Genomic DNA, 15,421 nt, shown 5'->3' with positions numbered 1-15,421 from the left:
CTTGGCTACTTGTACTTTCGACATAATAAGCCCCAAAAGATACCAAAGAGTTATAGCAAGTACTTCAGTTATATTAGGTAAGTACATACCTTCTACAAGCATACTCTTCAAAGTCTCACGTTATTGGGAATACTGAACGTCCACACTTAGTATCTAATATAACGAACGACATAACAGAAAAAAAAAAGCGAAGAAACATCAGAATAGGAACGTCACTTATTTAAACATATCAGACGAAAAGGAAATAAGCCATGGATGCCCGCTGTCAATGCGGTGCCGTCGCGTTTAAAACGCCCCTGCTTAAGCCCTTGGCTCTCTACATTTGCCACTGTGCCGAATGTCGCCGTCAAACGAGCTCTGCCTTTGGCACCTCCGCCATATTCCCCCGTTTCCCTCTACCTCGCGCTGAACTGATGTCGTGCTATACGTGAGTATTTTATTCATTTATTTTTTTCTGAGTATCTATGTTACGATATAGTTATAATATGTACCTATACATATATCTGGTTTGAGGTATGACTCACTGATTCGCTGGTGGTGATATAGCCGTCCGACACCTTCTGGTCACACGCTTTATTGGTAATTACTATGCCTCTCCCTCGGCTTATAATGCCGACGATCAGTAAATTTACTTATTTCCATTAGTTATTTTTGCCGCAACTGCGGGACTAGACTGCTTCACACGACACCGGTAAGTGTATATATATTATTGGTGACATATGTAATATATACGCTAATGATATGTAGGGTAAGAATGTTGTCTCCGTCAAAGGAGGAGTAAGTATACATCTGCAATCTCTCTACTCTTTTTATTATTCGACGCATAAAGCAGATGGTCGCCAATATATCCCCCCAATACGTGATCAGGTATCTTATTTAACTCTAACAGGGATAATCACTAACTTCTCACACTCCTAAAGTGTATAGATGGGCTCGACTGGTCGAGAGCTATCCACATATGGACCAAATCAGCCATGGTACCTATACCTGAGGGCTCCGAAACATATTCGGAAGAGCCTACGGAGTCCGATTACTGCGCTTCTCAAGAATCTCTTGACCAACCCTTTGATCCGGCGGGTATACTCGTGAATAGCGGGGCGGCCCCAACGGCGGCTGATATAGCGGGAGGAGCTGTTCATATAGGGCCTGTGAAGGGCGCCTGCGAGTTGAGTGGATCATAGACGATGTTGGAAGTTTTGATGAGCGGCGTTGGCGCTCGTGCCTGGTGGGTTGACCGATGGTAGCTGGCGGCGTAGCGATGGCAAATTTAAATCCGGAAATCTATCTACGTACAAGATACCCTCGCTTCACTCAAGTTTTATCTTTTAAGGGCTATCCAATCCGGCGAAGGTCAATAGGGAGATTCTCATGCCGCCCTTCATTCGCTGCTTTGCCTATTTTCGGTGATCTCCGAGTGTTTGGCCGGATCGAATACGTACATAGGAAACTCAAGGAACACCGTTCTCTTTACGATAGTAGGGAGCCGTTCATATATCTGTGGCGGGAACGGGATAAGGATGCTAGTACGGTTCAAATACCGCTGATAGCCTTCCCAATTCAAACCCTTCTCGTACCGCTTCTTAGCGCCCGGGCGCTCGGACAACGGCAACCCCGAGACGAACATGAGCAGGATAGTGAGGAAGAAGGGACCCAAGATTGTAGCGTAAAGCGCATTGAATGCTTGTCCGGCGACGGGGTCATCAGCAGCAGGCGAGACGCATATCATATATATAGCTTTTATCGTCAATTTAAGCCCTCATCAATATCAATTATCCATGTGAAAACTTACAGAACTGAATAATGATTTCCCCAAAATAATTCGGATGACGACTCCAGTAGAAGAACCCCGAGTCGCAAATGGCGCCCCGATCATTCCTTGACCGAAACACAAATTTCTGCACATCGCTCACGCTCTCCATAGCAAAGCCGATAGCAAATAAAACCACACCTGCTATATCCCGACCCGTACCGAAGGAAACCTGCGGCTGATAACCACGAACGGCGGGGGAGTTTAAGATAGTAACGGGCAGCGAGACGGCCCACACCCAAAGCATCTGAAAGACCCAAAAGCCAAGGAACGGAAAGAACCGATCGCGCGTGCCATCGAAGCGATCGTCTTTGCCTGTCCGTAGTACGCGGTACAGCAAGAAAAGCGAGAGCCGCAATCCCCACGCCATAATAAACACCGAGGCGACGATCTGTCGCGCATCAGGATTGCGGCTCAGAGCTAGCGTGAGCACGGCCAGGACCACAAAGTTGGTACCACCGGCGAAGTCTGTAATTTTATGAGAAGATGATCTTTGATTAGAACTCAGCAGGGAAGAAAGGAAATAGGGATACAACCTGTAAGTTTGTCAAACTTGAAGCTGTACGCTATCGCGAAGAAGAACAGCTGAAACGCGACGGTGACGAGGAGCGTGATGGAGAGGTAGTAGTCGTCGAGGACGTGTATAGGACCCGCCATCCTTTCGTGTTCCTTAGATCTATAACGAGCGGTAGAAATTATACTTGAAACCAATTAATTATACTTGGAACTAGTTGTATATCTCTAAGATATAATAGACAAGCCAAGTTGTTATTCTATTTTCATACTATTAATCAGTTAACGTTGATGGAAAATTAAGTATGGTCGAGTATCAAACGCAGAAGACCAGTAGCAATCGCCAGATTAAGCGCTAAAGGGCTAATGTTCCTTGCAAGTCGGGTTGCCAAAGTGCCGACTGCTTCAGCCCTACGACGTCATGACCTTGTGCTTTATAGGAGACTAGAATAATTCAACAATACTAATTTAAACCCCGAAATGAATATGGCAACGATATATATTAGACGTCGCATGAGTCATTCGAGTAAGCAGGATCTAACAATAAAACGAAGAACATCTACATCGAGTCTTGGAACTTCATCTCCTTCTCCCTTCCACCGATTAAGTAAACGTACACTCATCAACCTCACTCCGTAGCATCTAATTAAACATGAGCATAACCAGAATTCATTACTTATTGAACATGAGACATGAAACCTCGGACCCTTATCGAAATGAAAACTATCAGATACAAGGGACCAAGAGACTCCCGAACCCCGCAGCCAGCCAACCGACCGAATAATCATGTTTGTATGAGAATTGGACCTAAAAACGCCAGTCTCGACCGAAACCTTCCACGAGACACGAGACACGAGACGGACAAAGACGCATAACGTGCAATCTGCTCAGCAAGGTCATCTGCAACTGTACGCCCGAGGCGCCCCGACGCCTAATCTTATTTAATCAAATACCTTCACGGATAGAACAATCAACTTATCGCCATGACAGAGCTCCCCTCTCCCTCCTCGCACCGCCTCCAGCCGCCATGCCCGCGCCACCAATAGTAATGCGTCGCCCGCGGTTGCTGGCAGCCTCCAACCTCCTGTCGCTCGGGCTGGTCAGTGCGCTCGTACCCCTTACGTTGTTGCTTATATTCATCCGTCTGGCCTGGCCCGGTGTGAACGCTTTCGACTCGCGGGTTCCCATGTCCGGCGGTGAGCAGCTGATGGGAGGGCTCCTATATCTTTCCGCGCTGCCGCGTCGTAACCGCGATATACCGTTCGTGCTCGACGCTAAAGGGGGGCCTGCGTAGCTGCTGCTGGTCTTATGGTAGTTGCCGCCGATAGATCCGATCGAGGACACTCGCCTAGAGACCACAGCCGGACCCGTCACGCTTCCTGCTAGAGAAGAGAGCCGCTTTGGTCTCTTGTTGGCGTGGATTGCCGAGCGAAGCTTAGACGTGTCAATGATGGCCGAAGTCTCCGAGTCGGATGATGGAGGGTGATTTTCGTCTGACGACATACTTTGAGGCACTGGTATGGATGATTTTGGACTTGACGATAACCGTATCTTAGGGGAGTTGATATTACCAGCTCGCGATACGTCAAGGTTACGCAATGGGCTAATCCGGCCCTCGCTGCCGGGTGAGGACGTAAGGTTTATAGAGATCGTAGGTCCGGTGGGCGAGCCGTTAATTTCCGACGTACGAGATTTCGACAAAAATCCTGCCTGGAACCTATTAGGCTTCGCAACCGGAAGGCTTGTCGTCTCGGGGATCGTCAGCTCGGTACTGGAATCATCTGCAGTGTCATCTTTGTGTAAGTAAAACGGTATAGGGGGGATCGCAGGTACAGCCTTCTCGGGTGAGCTACGCTCCGGCGAAGAGTAGAACTTCTGGGGTGTCTTTTCGAAGTCGGCTAGGGTGCCCGATTCGCCGTCGTCGTCACGCCATCGTACCGCACGCTTCGAGGTCTTCTTGACCGGAGTAAACGAGACGCCTTTACGCGCGTTAAGCGCTTTACGACGTCGGGGGGAACCCTTGACCGGAGAACCGAACATTTGTGGCTGGGAGGCTACGACAGCTGCTAATGCTGGGTTAGGTATTGGCTTCATCGCGTCTTTTCCCATGCTTATCCTCGTCGTCTTCTTCCGCTTCGGAGTCCCGCGCTTCGTTGGCGGAAATGCCTCTACCGGCATCTTGGCCCCGTCCGGTTTAACTACTTGCGATGCGGCCGCGTATCCTGTCTCTAGTAAACGGGTGATGATACTTTTAGCATGTGTAACAGCCTCATCCTCGCTCATATCTATCGTCTCTGATAGCGAAGCGAGGATTTCAAACTGCGCGGTAAGAAGGACTTGCATAATCCCCGAGTCGCCGGCTTTATCCTGATCGAGAACCTCGCGGTCGGCTTCGCGCGCAAATTTGGCTTTCCATAGTTCAGCTTCTCTAGTGAGGCTTTCGATCTCGCCGTTGTCCACATGTACGTCTCCCTTTGGTAGCTGGTTGATACTATGCTGGAGAGCTCCGTCGATAGCGCGCTCCCAATTCATCCTGTTCAACTTCTGATGAATATGTTGCCGGCTGTTCTCGAGTTCCAACTGAATTCCTACCGCCGTTTTGCGCATAGCAGTAAGGTTTGACGGCATCGTATCCTCGTCCTCTCTCATATCACAAACCGCGTCGAATGCGGCGATCCACGACGACAAAAGACCGATGCGACGCTCGACTCCTCTCTGCTTCTTCATTAGGTTTACCTTCTCTTGCCTCTCAGTCGACGAGTTCTCGTATGCTGCCTGGATCCTCTGAACTCCTTCCTTGACCGACCAGTTCCTCTTCTCTAGTTGCTTCTGGAACTTGACAAAAAATGTTTTCTCGGCATCTTTTTGCTGGGCTTTGAGCTCGTTGATCAAGGCCATCTGCTCGTCGATTTTCACTAGGAAGTCCTTGACGTGTCGGTTGACATTGAAAACGTTTCGTGTCACCTTGGTTTGGATATTTTTTGCCCTGTTGGCATACCGTAGCGTATTCTGGGTTTCGTCGAAGTGCACACTCGACGGACTCACACAAACGATCATGACCGTTTTGCAGTTGCCGCCCAACGAGAATTTGAGAAGTCGTGTTAGTTTGCTGTTCCTGTAAGGGACATGATTCTTCTTTCGGGGATCGCAGAGTGCATTAATGCAGCTGCCCAATGCGAGCAGAGACTTGTTAATATTAGCACCCTCCAACAAACGCTCGCCTCGATTCTTGGTGGCGCTGGCTCGCTCGCTACCTGCGAGGTCGATGATGCTCAGAGTAGCCATCGTATGAGGTTCGTTGACGGCAGCGTTGCGGTCTTTCTGGGCAACATTGATCTGTAGGACTGCGTGGGATCGTGAAGAAGTGGCGTTCGCCTCGGTTGGTGATACTGTTCGATATTCGTTCCCCTGAACGATCATGTCCATAACCTCTTGAACATCCTTGGGGTGATGGCTCGTCAATCCTGAAACTGTTACGGCTTGGTTGGAGTCCTCGCGGAGCATCAATCCTTGCTTGCTACCCCCGGGGACCAGCAAGTCTCGAATAGTTTCGTTGTAGATTTCTAAATACGACAAGGATATATCGGTGTGCTTTTCGTCGCTACGATCGGCAATCTTCTCGAAGAGTTCTTGCATTGTCAAGAATATGATACCGGGCATCTGGGCCGTGCCGGTGATTGTGTGTGTTTTGCCGCATCCTGTGGCTCCGTATGCAAATACTGTGGCATTATAGCCATCTAGAACGCTGTCTAGTAAGTTCTTTGTCGTCGCCTCGTATACTTCTGTTTGTGTTGTGTTCTCGTCGAATATGCGGTCGAAAGCGAAGACTTGATCTTTGACCTTCTTGCCATTTGGTACCACGGATCTCGAGAATTTTTGTATCGGGCTGTCCTCCGGCGGGTCAAACACTCTACAATACGTTCAAGTCAGTTACTATAATGTTGTATCTCTTGTGTGAACACTTACAAGCATCTGTCATCGACTACTTTAATAACGGATCGTATGCCACCTTGCTTGAGTTTCGGTGTGGGAGCCGCAGCCAGAGAACCATCCCCTAGAAATAATGTGCCATCATCATTCTTTTGTCTATACTACTACGTTAGTATGTCTATCTCGGTGATATGGAACCGGAATTGACGTACAGTTGTGCAGCTTCTCTTATGGTAAACGGTCGAACTCGAACTTTTAACACGTCAGCATCATCTAGTTTACTATTTTATACTGCAAGTCCATCTTACCTGCAACCGTGATAGATGATGCTCCTGGGTCTATCACAGCCATTTTGGGTAGTTTTAGTCTGTCCCTTCTCAATTATCCTCCCTTGTAAAAGTGGTCTGAAAATTAAGCCAGAAGTGTCGACATAAACAATGTGAATAAACAGGCAGCATATGTCGTTGCCGTGAGAAAGAAATTAGTACTCGTCACGATTTCGAGATTTCAAATCGATTAACGAGCGTATATACACCTTCTTAATGGGTGTCGTGGAGCTAGATTAGTTAGTAGTAAGAGGATTTCGTTGTGGGAGGTCCACGCGAAAAATATCGTCATCAGGAGCTAAAATGTGGATGGAAATTGTTGCAGATGGTTAATAGGTAATATGTGTTGAACCCATGTTGATTTTTGGCTCTAAAAGTTCACCAGGGCAACCGGTATCCGCCTTGTTTGTACTATGTAGTGAGTTTGTAGTGTGTGCAAGCGTGGCAGCCCTAACCATAAAATAAGTGGGGCCTAAAAACAGACTTCTGGCATATGATTCGTAAGGTTTAGCCTAGCTGGACCTACGCACCCCGGACTTTTGTTTCAGTAAGCTCTAAGCCAATTAAAATTGATCTTACTAGCATAAAGTCAACATTAAAAAAAAAGGTATCCACTGACAACTCAGCTGAATTGAAAATAGGGAAGGGGATTGCATGATCGAATATAGAACCCTAGTAAAGTTGAGGCTTGCAAAAGTTATGAGCTAGGAAGAATTTAGATAAGCGTTGAGAAATCTAATTTACAAAAGCTTTTAACCTTACAAGCAAACAAAAAAGTATCAGCCCCTTAAACTCCAGTCATTGGGAACGTGTTGCACTGATAAATGAAAGTCTATCACATAGCCTTCATTTACTATAATATTCAGTCTTAATACATAGGTAGAAATCGAAATTTTCATTATATACCTTAGGTATAGTTACATATTATATCTATCCTACCTCTTGACAGCTCCGCCAAGAACCCCTGGGCTATCAGCAAAGCTCGTTTGATTGTAAACACCTAGCTCGTCTCTCCCGACAAGGAAGTTCTCGGGAGGACCGAGATAATTGGGTCGTACTCCGCCTAGATCAAGCACGATCTTCTGTACGATGACGCTTGGTGCTAGTCCCCAAACCCTGAGTTTATATGCTCCTTCTTGTGCGACGTTCCAGGTCGTCGTGGTTTTATGATTCGGTGCGAGCCCCCAGATAGAGTCGGCGACGGCGCGTCCCCAACCAGGAGGCATATCCGCTCCGACGCTTTCGCCCACAAAGCGGACGACTTGTGGCTCAGCTTGTTCTGCTCCCGTAGGGAAAAGAGACACGGCAAACTCGAGGGGCGTCTTGTCGGAAAGGTAGTTTTGGGTGGGCGAGAGGTATAGCGTTACGTTGGCCTTCGAGATGTTGGTAAATAGATACAAGTCGTATTCGAGAGCCGGGGCCGAGTCGGTAGTTTGGGGTGGCGTAGTCTGCGGCCAGAGAGTCACGCCGCCGAGCGTGCGCCCGTAGTTCTTCAGCGTGTGATATTTAATCTCTGAGTCTGTCGCTACATCAGGCGGCGTGTAGATGCGTTGGTAGTTCGGCCCTTCGATGGCTACGTGCTTATCTGACTCGACAAATCCCTGGGTGAAATTTGACGGGATCGTACGTAGGTTAATAGGAAGCTGCACGATCGGTTTGCCGTACCAGCTTGAAAAGCCTTCACGGCCGCAGCCCGCTGAGAAGTTGATGTTGGCCACGGTATTGTTGACGATTTGCGGTACATTTTCCCAGTCTATCGAAACGAAGACGCGAGAATCCGTACCATTCTCAGGACCTACTGTTCCCTTGTATTGTGATAGTTGAACCCAAGGAACATCCGTTTCGGCCGACCAGTCGCAGTCCAACGTACCTCGCGAGAATATATCAAACCATCGCGCTACGGGCCCGTAAGGGTCTAATGGCGGAAGCACGAGAGTATTACCCGAGTTACTATGATACTTATCATCACCAGGAATGCTAGCGTTTAATCCCTCTACAGCAATGCCAACGTTACCTGCTATCGAAGATACTGCAGTCTGGACGTAAGCCATGGCCGGAAGGACATTCCGCATCGGCTGCTGCCAGTAACCGTCATATCCAAAGTGAGTTTCTATAGAATTAGTCAAGAACATCTGAGCAATTTAAGGTGACTCGACTTACGATCCAGCATACGCTTCCACTTCCCATCTAATAGGCTATCCCATCTTGCCGTAAGACTACCGTCGGCATTAAAGCTAGATAGGACCTGGGTAATAAGATCGTTCGCCGCGTTTCGGTGCTGGTTTGCATAAACCATATTCTTTTCCGCACCAATATGAACCTGGTGAACGATTTGGCCACCGAGAATAGGATGCAGAACCATCTCAAAGAACGCCGGCTGGTGGGCTTCGTCCAACTGCTCGTAGATGGCTTGCGCATCATCAGCCAGACCTTGCCATTGACCCAATACCGCATCGCCTTCGTTATAATTGACGACCGAATATACGTATGGTTCCACCAATTCGAATTTCCTTCTTGCGGCAAACATGCCGAATCGTGTCATGATCTCCGTGATAGCTGTAGCATGCTCTGGTCCGAATTCGCGAGCTGCCCATGCAAGTGTCCAGTTGGCCACTCCGTCTACATCCCACTGATTGATGTCATATGCCATGTCTAAGAAGTGACTGAGTGGGATTTCTAAAGGTTTTAGGTCTCCAACGTTAACGATCCATATCCTATCAGCACCGTGGGAATATGCAAGCTGCATCTGCTCTGCAGTCTTTTCCAGTTGGATGGTGTTTATCCATTTGTAATTTCTGGTATCTCCAACGTAGTCAAAGTGATAATATACACCAGCTCCTCCAGCTCGTGTCGTCTCGTTGTCGATAGGCACTCTTCGAACATTACCCCAATTGTCATCCGCCCATAGAAGGGTAATATCCTCCGGAATCGTAAGGCCTTGGAGGATATATGACATAACTTCTTTGTATAGGCACCATAGCTGAGGTGCTTCGGTGGCTTGGATATCTAACACGTCTTCGATGATAGCCCGTTGATTGTGAACAAGAGTCTCTAACATCTCAACGATCACTTCGACGCCCAGGCCTTCAATAGCCGTGTCGCCAGATCCCCGCATACCCATGGTCCATAAACTATTGCGCGCATAGGGCTTCGCACGTTCCGCTCCGTAAACGAAGTACTCGTCGATCGTTTTGTTATTTAGATTATATGCCCAGGGGCCTAATCCCTTACTGGTGTAGAACGTGCCGAATTCATTTTGTGCGCGCATCATCGGCTCCGTATGCGAGCTCCCGAGCACGATCTCCCACGCGTCAGCCAGTGGCTGATTCGCCGGGTCATCAATCTCGAACATGGTACCCCAGAGGGCAGGCCATAGGTAGTTCGCCCGTAGTCTAAGAAGAAGCTCGTATACGTTCGAGTAAAAGTCGGCATTGTAACCAACTCCATAGGGTGTGTCGGGGTAGTTCCATTGAACCCACCCTGATAATCCAGGCTGCTCATCATTGATGAAAAAGCCACGATACTTGACCGAAGGAGACTTCTGGACTTTGTCATCTGGTAGGACATATATTTCCTTTGACTGCTTGATGGGGACATCAGCCCACCAATACCATGGGCTCACGCCGATCTGCTCGCTAATGTCGTATATGCCGAAGATTGTTCCACGAGGGTCGCTACCTGCTATAACAACTGCCTTTGAGCATCCGGCAACTGGATCTTCGATAATTTTAGTCGTGAATGATTCCCACTTTCCTTCTATATCCGAGACGTTCAACTTCCCAGCACTAACCAAGTCGTCAATCACTTTGGAATGTCCCAGTGTGCCAGCAATTATGACAGTGCTTTCAGCCGACGGATCGGCATATTCGGGACCGCGGAAGTATTGTGTATCATTAACCGCATACTGGGCCATATATGTCAATAGGTGATCGCTAGGAAGATTCCACATCCATCATTACGCAAATGCTCATAGGGCAGAGATATTTAAGTTCAAAAACCACTAAGCTTTCGACCGATCGCATATTTCGTATAATAAGGAGTTCTGAGGTTTACTTACATGTGTGTAATTCCGTGTGATTGGCCTGTATTCGTATGATGCCGGTTCAGCACCAGATTCCCCGTTGCTTAATGTGAAGTTAGTTCCCGTCACTCGACCAAAGTCCTTAGCGAGATCGCCCGCAGCACGAATGACTCCCCAATATTCATTGTTTGAAACCAGGATCTGAGGCTGGGAAATCGGCCCTCCAGCTACTTGAAAGGCACCCTCGTTACTCGTGAAGCTGATTATCTGTTGCTGTCCGAGGGCGTTAATGAAGGGCGCGAACCCAGCCACTACGGACAGCAATTGACATCTCAGGGATTGTAAGCGCATGACAGAATATGGCTATTTAACCCGTTTTTAGAGAGATCTGCCCTGGGGAACAGGCAACACTAAGTCAAGAGTATACAAACACCCCAAGTACACCTAGTATCTCATGAGCGCACAGAAAGATCACAACCATATAGCGGATCATAGAACAAATATATATGATTCCTAGCTGTTTGGTCTCGGCAGGATTAGAGCGAACTGCCCCGACCCACAGCCGAACCATCGTGAAGGCGGAAAAGACATCTCGGTTCCGCTAAGCTTGTTCGCATAATTTTTACGTAGTAACGGCATTCATAACGGGGATACTACCTAAGATCGTATTGATTGCCAAGTACGAAGGTGCCTGAACTGGCTATAGCATATGTAAATAATACTCCGCATTGGGGTTGAGGATCCAGGTTTGGAGAGGTAGAGAAGGTCAAAATGGTGGAAGTCGGTTGGCGGATAATTTGGAGAAATGTGATGAAAAGTCCCAAGATGGGGGAATTCGCAAATGCGCCAGAGTTCCCCGCAGAGCGCTAGACTCGCCATAGTTAGAGAGATTAATAGTGTGCGGAGTGCCTTGCAGTGGAGTACCTCGTGGAATAAATAGGCGGCAACCGTCCCGTACGGCCGGTATTAGAGCTTTGATGCCATCCTTGCTTTTTACATTTACCCGGGAATATAACCACCCAATCTGATATCCGAGTTACATCTTAGGTCACCGCTAAAGGAAGTAAATTTATAAGTAGATAGAATAAACTATCATAGTTTACATGTCTCGTGACGCTTCCAAGTCGGACAGGTCAAGTAGTCTGTAGATATCTCATATTCACTCATACTAGTATATAGGTAGGCAGGTACCTATTTACCTACACACTAAAAATGATTATCCGTGACTCGGAAACTTTCCATTAATACCAGGTTTCCGGAAATACATACCAAGACGGAGTACCACCAGGTCCCTCTCTTCGCCAATCTCTCATGTGGTGCTCCGGTCGGGGTTGAGACTCAGATGGCGTATTCGATTGGGCAGACCCGGATTGCAAATTCTGGTCATCTTTCTTAAACCAAGATTGCATATCAAACTTGGTTCCTTGAAATCGCCAGGGTCCCAACGTTGGGTCAGGCAGAGAGCTAGAGAGGCCTTCGGCCGAGCTCAGAAGAGAGTGGGCTTGATAGAGATGAGAGTTCTTCGGCCACTTCGTGGAGAGAAATTGGCCAGCCACGATAGACCGAGCGCTTCTTGGCACCTCTACCTCGTGGCCAGACTCCCAGACGTGTACCATCTCGGTTTCATCGAGGCTGGGGAGACCTCCTTTATGGAACCTATAAAACTGGCGAAGTACAGCGTCAACCCAGTAACGGCGGCCTATATATTCGTAAAATAATTAGTGTTATATTCTGGATAACTAGCTTATTTTATAGCAAGATACAGATTATATCCTTACCTCGACCTTGCTGGAGTTGATATCGAGTTACGCCGGACCTCTCCAACTGATCTAACCAGTCCTCAGCCCTAGTATATGTATCGACCTCATTCCTAAAACTGCAGGCATAACCTTCGAGAAGCTCAAGCTCGTCATGACCCCTCTCCGCCATGCGAATAGGTGCCCCTTTTCGGCAAATGGTAATGGTATTGCCACAAGCATCAGCCTGTTTCAGTTCGATGGTGATATTGTCACCCTGGGGAAGTTCAAGAATAACTATCCAGTCGTTGCGCTTTTCAAGATAGCCTTCTAAGTCATACGTAATCTCTCGCTCCCGGGCCGCAAGCCAGCATCTAGTTACGGGTTTGCAAAGAAGCCCATGCCAATCAACTTCATGCCAGAGAAATATAGTAGGAACATATCCAGAGTTTGATGTATGGCGATGGCAGATATAGAGCAGCTCTTCAGATGTGTAGCGGATAAAACTAGAAGAGGCCATGGTAGAGATAAATACGCTGGTTTTGGGAGTGCAGTAGGCGAGAGAACGGTTGAGATAGATAAGTCTATAATAGTCGATAGACACGTCGTCTTAAAGATTATTGTAATGGGCAGAGCAGGAGGTAAATGTCTATTGTACGACCGCTTTTTATAAAGGGGTAATTAACGAGTATGTGTTGAGAAGTTTCCATAAGATATTGTGAATCAGATTAAAAAGGGTAATCCACGACGCAATTATTTACCTAAGCCACAAATACCTGGCAAGACTCGTGATAACAGTAGACGTAAACTTAGTTACTCTAAGAATTAAGGAGAAACTCACGTCATAATAGGAACGTTTCGTCTAGCTGAAGGCGAAGTTGACACCCCGCGATATAGGGAATTAGTGTCTAAGATATCAGTGAGCTGTCTTTACTTAGCTGTATCACGCCAAGTATCAACTACCTACGGAGCAATATCTTCTATATTACAATATCCAAATTAATTCAAACATTGAGTGTCCTTTCTCATACTCTAGTATTCGTGGAGATAGCACTCAAGTCATGTTACTATGAGGTAGATTTGCATCTTTATTTAGTATTGAATAGCATTAGGCATTGAATTAATGTCTAAATTAACATGTAAATTAAATAATCAAGCATATTTATCACACTTCGAATAAAATCTAGTATACAAGTATAATCGGCTACCCCAACCCTTCAATTATCCGCCAGTCACTGCCCCTCTCTAACCTTGATGAAGACCTCAACCAGGTCTAGAGGATCTTGCGCACCATTAAGCCGATTCACTCCTTGGATGACAAATGCCGGAACACCCTCCTCTCCAAAGATCTCCTTATTTTTCCTAGCCTCCTCGTCCACCACATCCGCATCAGCGTCGGAATCCAGCCACGCATCTACCTCGGCGCCATCTATGCCAGCCTTTACTGCGACAGCTCTTAAAACCCCGCGTTCCGAGATATCCTGTTCGCGCGCTTGATATGCATCTAAAAGGCCTTCGACAATTGCATCGCGTATTTCGCTGCTTTTAGTGGAGCCTAGCCGGACGAGCCGATGGGCTTCCCGTGTATCGGGGCCGATCCTACCGCCCCACATGAAATTGATCCCGGCAGCGCGGCCGGCCCGGTTCATATGCAGCGTAAGCGCCGCGCGCTGCTTAGGTGTTAAGTGCGCAAGACGCGTTTCGGCAAGCTCCGTTTTGTCAACGCTATACGGTGCCTTGTTGTATTCGAGATAGTAGGGCGACCATGTTATAGCGAAAGTATCCGATCTACCCCCGGGGTACGTCTTCTGATATAGTGAAATGGCGCGGTCGAGGTTGCGCTTACCTATGTAGCACCACTAATCCTTAGTGTTAGTCTAATGCAAGATCTCTAGAGGTACTTTGTCGATCAATAGCACCCAAAAAGGTTCGTGACTTATATGTGATGTACTTCGTACGTACCGCGCAAAGGAAGTCGAAGACGACTTGAATTTCAATAACAGCCATTAGTTATTAATCAAATATGTATATACAATAGTAAAACTAGACGATTATTTCTAAGAATGATTGAGTTTGTTAAAAAATTGTGGTTTTGAAGCTTCTTATTTCGGTCTTCGGCTCGTTTAGTTCACCGGCAAGGTATTGAATCCCCAGTTCCTCTCGCTTCATAGGATCACTCAAAATTGTGGGCTTTATTTCTCGGAGTGATATCTTTACCGGAATCAAGGCTAATGACGTCACAACAGTATGGTGACAATTAAATATGGAAACTAACGCTTCCAGAAGTCTCACGAAGTCTGAATCAATTCATATTTTATGATATTCACTAATAGATTTTACTACGTACATCTGGTATCGGCACTCATTAGAACCATAGGAAACTCACATTTAAAGATAGGTACAGGACTATATCTTATGTACGGAATAGAATTGTCTTACTTTTTCGCTCACGTTCCGCTCTGGACTTATAGCAAGACAATCCCCCAATCATGCGCCACCAATAGCGAGCATCATCCGTAAGACAGTGATGAAATATGTCAGCAGGTCATTACCTGGAGGATGCGGCACAGGCTACGTATATTCTTTGTTGTTTGTGTTTATTATTTGTCTTAGTCATGGTGCTTATGACAAGTACATTTCCTTTTCAACTTTACAATAAATAGGCTACACGCGAATTTATATACAGTTTTTTTTATTTCACTTGGTGTTTTATTCTTTAAACGACAACTAAACTTTTACATAATCTGGTTACCTTTTTCAACTACTTCCTAGCATCATGATATTCAAGTATCGTTTACTTATCTGTTTCGTCAATCTACTGTCGTTTGTTTCATCACGACCTATCCCAAATTTTATTTCAGCTCGCGTAGATGGGGCCCGGTATGACAATACTTTAGCATCATCAAAATGGCGAGACGATATCAGCCGATCGATAAGACTGATACAGACGAACCTAGAGCCTCAACATCTGCAATAGCTCGTAGCATTATATCGAGTAGAAGTCACATTATGCGCCGAGAAAGATTCCCCTTAGAAAGAAAAGTACACAAGACAGATCTCCGGTGGAGCTACTACGAAGTCTTGAGGA

General features: G+C 46.9%; 5 protein-coding genes across 5 annotated transcripts; 1 reads left to right on the top strand and 4 right to left on the bottom strand.

Annotated features, from left to right (window-relative positions):
- Positions 1–251: 251 nt before the first annotated feature.
- GL218_07796 (glutathione-dependent formaldehyde-activating enzyme) lies at positions 252–1,181 on the top strand (the record flags this gene model as incomplete). Its single annotated transcript, XM_033584569.1, has 5 exons — positions 252–427; positions 547–579; positions 646–691; positions 748–777; positions 921–1,181. 5 exons carry the CDS (start codon positions 252–254, stop codon positions 1,179–1,181), a joined length of 546 nt encoding a protein of 181 aa, XP_033441184.1.
- A 197-nt stretch (positions 1,182–1,378) lies between these two features.
- GL218_07795 (putative 3-oxo-5-alpha-steroid 4-dehydrogenase protein) lies at positions 1,379–2,464 on the bottom strand (the record flags this gene model as incomplete). The annotated part of the gene is made up of 3 exons (XM_033584568.1): positions 1,379–1,734; positions 1,790–2,275; positions 2,344–2,464. 3 exons carry the CDS (start codon positions 2,462–2,464, stop codon positions 1,379–1,381), a joined length of 963 nt encoding a protein of 320 aa, XP_033441181.1.
- Positions 2,465–3,295: 831 nt separating this feature from the next.
- GL218_07794 (Kinesin-like protein 5) lies at positions 3,296–6,601 on the bottom strand (the record flags this gene model as incomplete). The annotated part of the gene is made up of 4 exons (XM_033584567.1): positions 3,296–6,230; positions 6,287–6,406; positions 6,463–6,502; positions 6,559–6,601. The coding sequence occupies 4 exons, from the start codon at positions 6,599–6,601 to the stop codon at positions 3,296–3,298; spliced, it is 3,138 nt and encodes a 1,045-aa protein (XP_033441182.1).
- A 910-nt stretch (positions 6,602–7,511) lies between these two features.
- Positions 7,512–10,948, bottom strand: GL218_07793 (uncharacterized protein; the record flags this gene model as incomplete). Its single annotated transcript, XM_033584566.1, has 3 exons — positions 7,512–8,686; positions 8,737–10,480; positions 10,634–10,948. 3 exons carry the CDS (start codon positions 10,946–10,948, stop codon positions 7,512–7,514), a joined length of 3,234 nt encoding a protein of 1,077 aa, XP_033441187.1.
- A 2,617-nt stretch (positions 10,949–13,565) lies between these two features.
- On the bottom strand, positions 13,566–14,340 carry GL218_07792 (DSBA-like thioredoxin domain-containing protein; the record flags this gene model as incomplete). Its single annotated transcript, XM_033584565.1, has 2 exons — positions 13,566–14,192; positions 14,296–14,340. 2 exons carry the CDS (start codon positions 14,338–14,340, stop codon positions 13,566–13,568), a joined length of 672 nt encoding a protein of 223 aa, XP_033441188.1.
- Positions 14,341–15,421: the final 1,081 nt, after the last annotated feature.

This window comes from Daldinia childiae (genome assembly GCF_008694065.1).
Source record: "Daldinia childiae strain JS-1345 chromosome Unknown Scaffold10, whole genome shotgun sequence".
Classification (NCBI taxonomy): Eukaryota; Fungi; Ascomycota; class Sordariomycetes; order Xylariales; family Hypoxylaceae; genus Daldinia; species Daldinia childiae.
The sequence above is the reverse complement of the archived record's forward strand: the minus strand, read 5'-3'. Positions and strand labels throughout refer to the sequence as shown.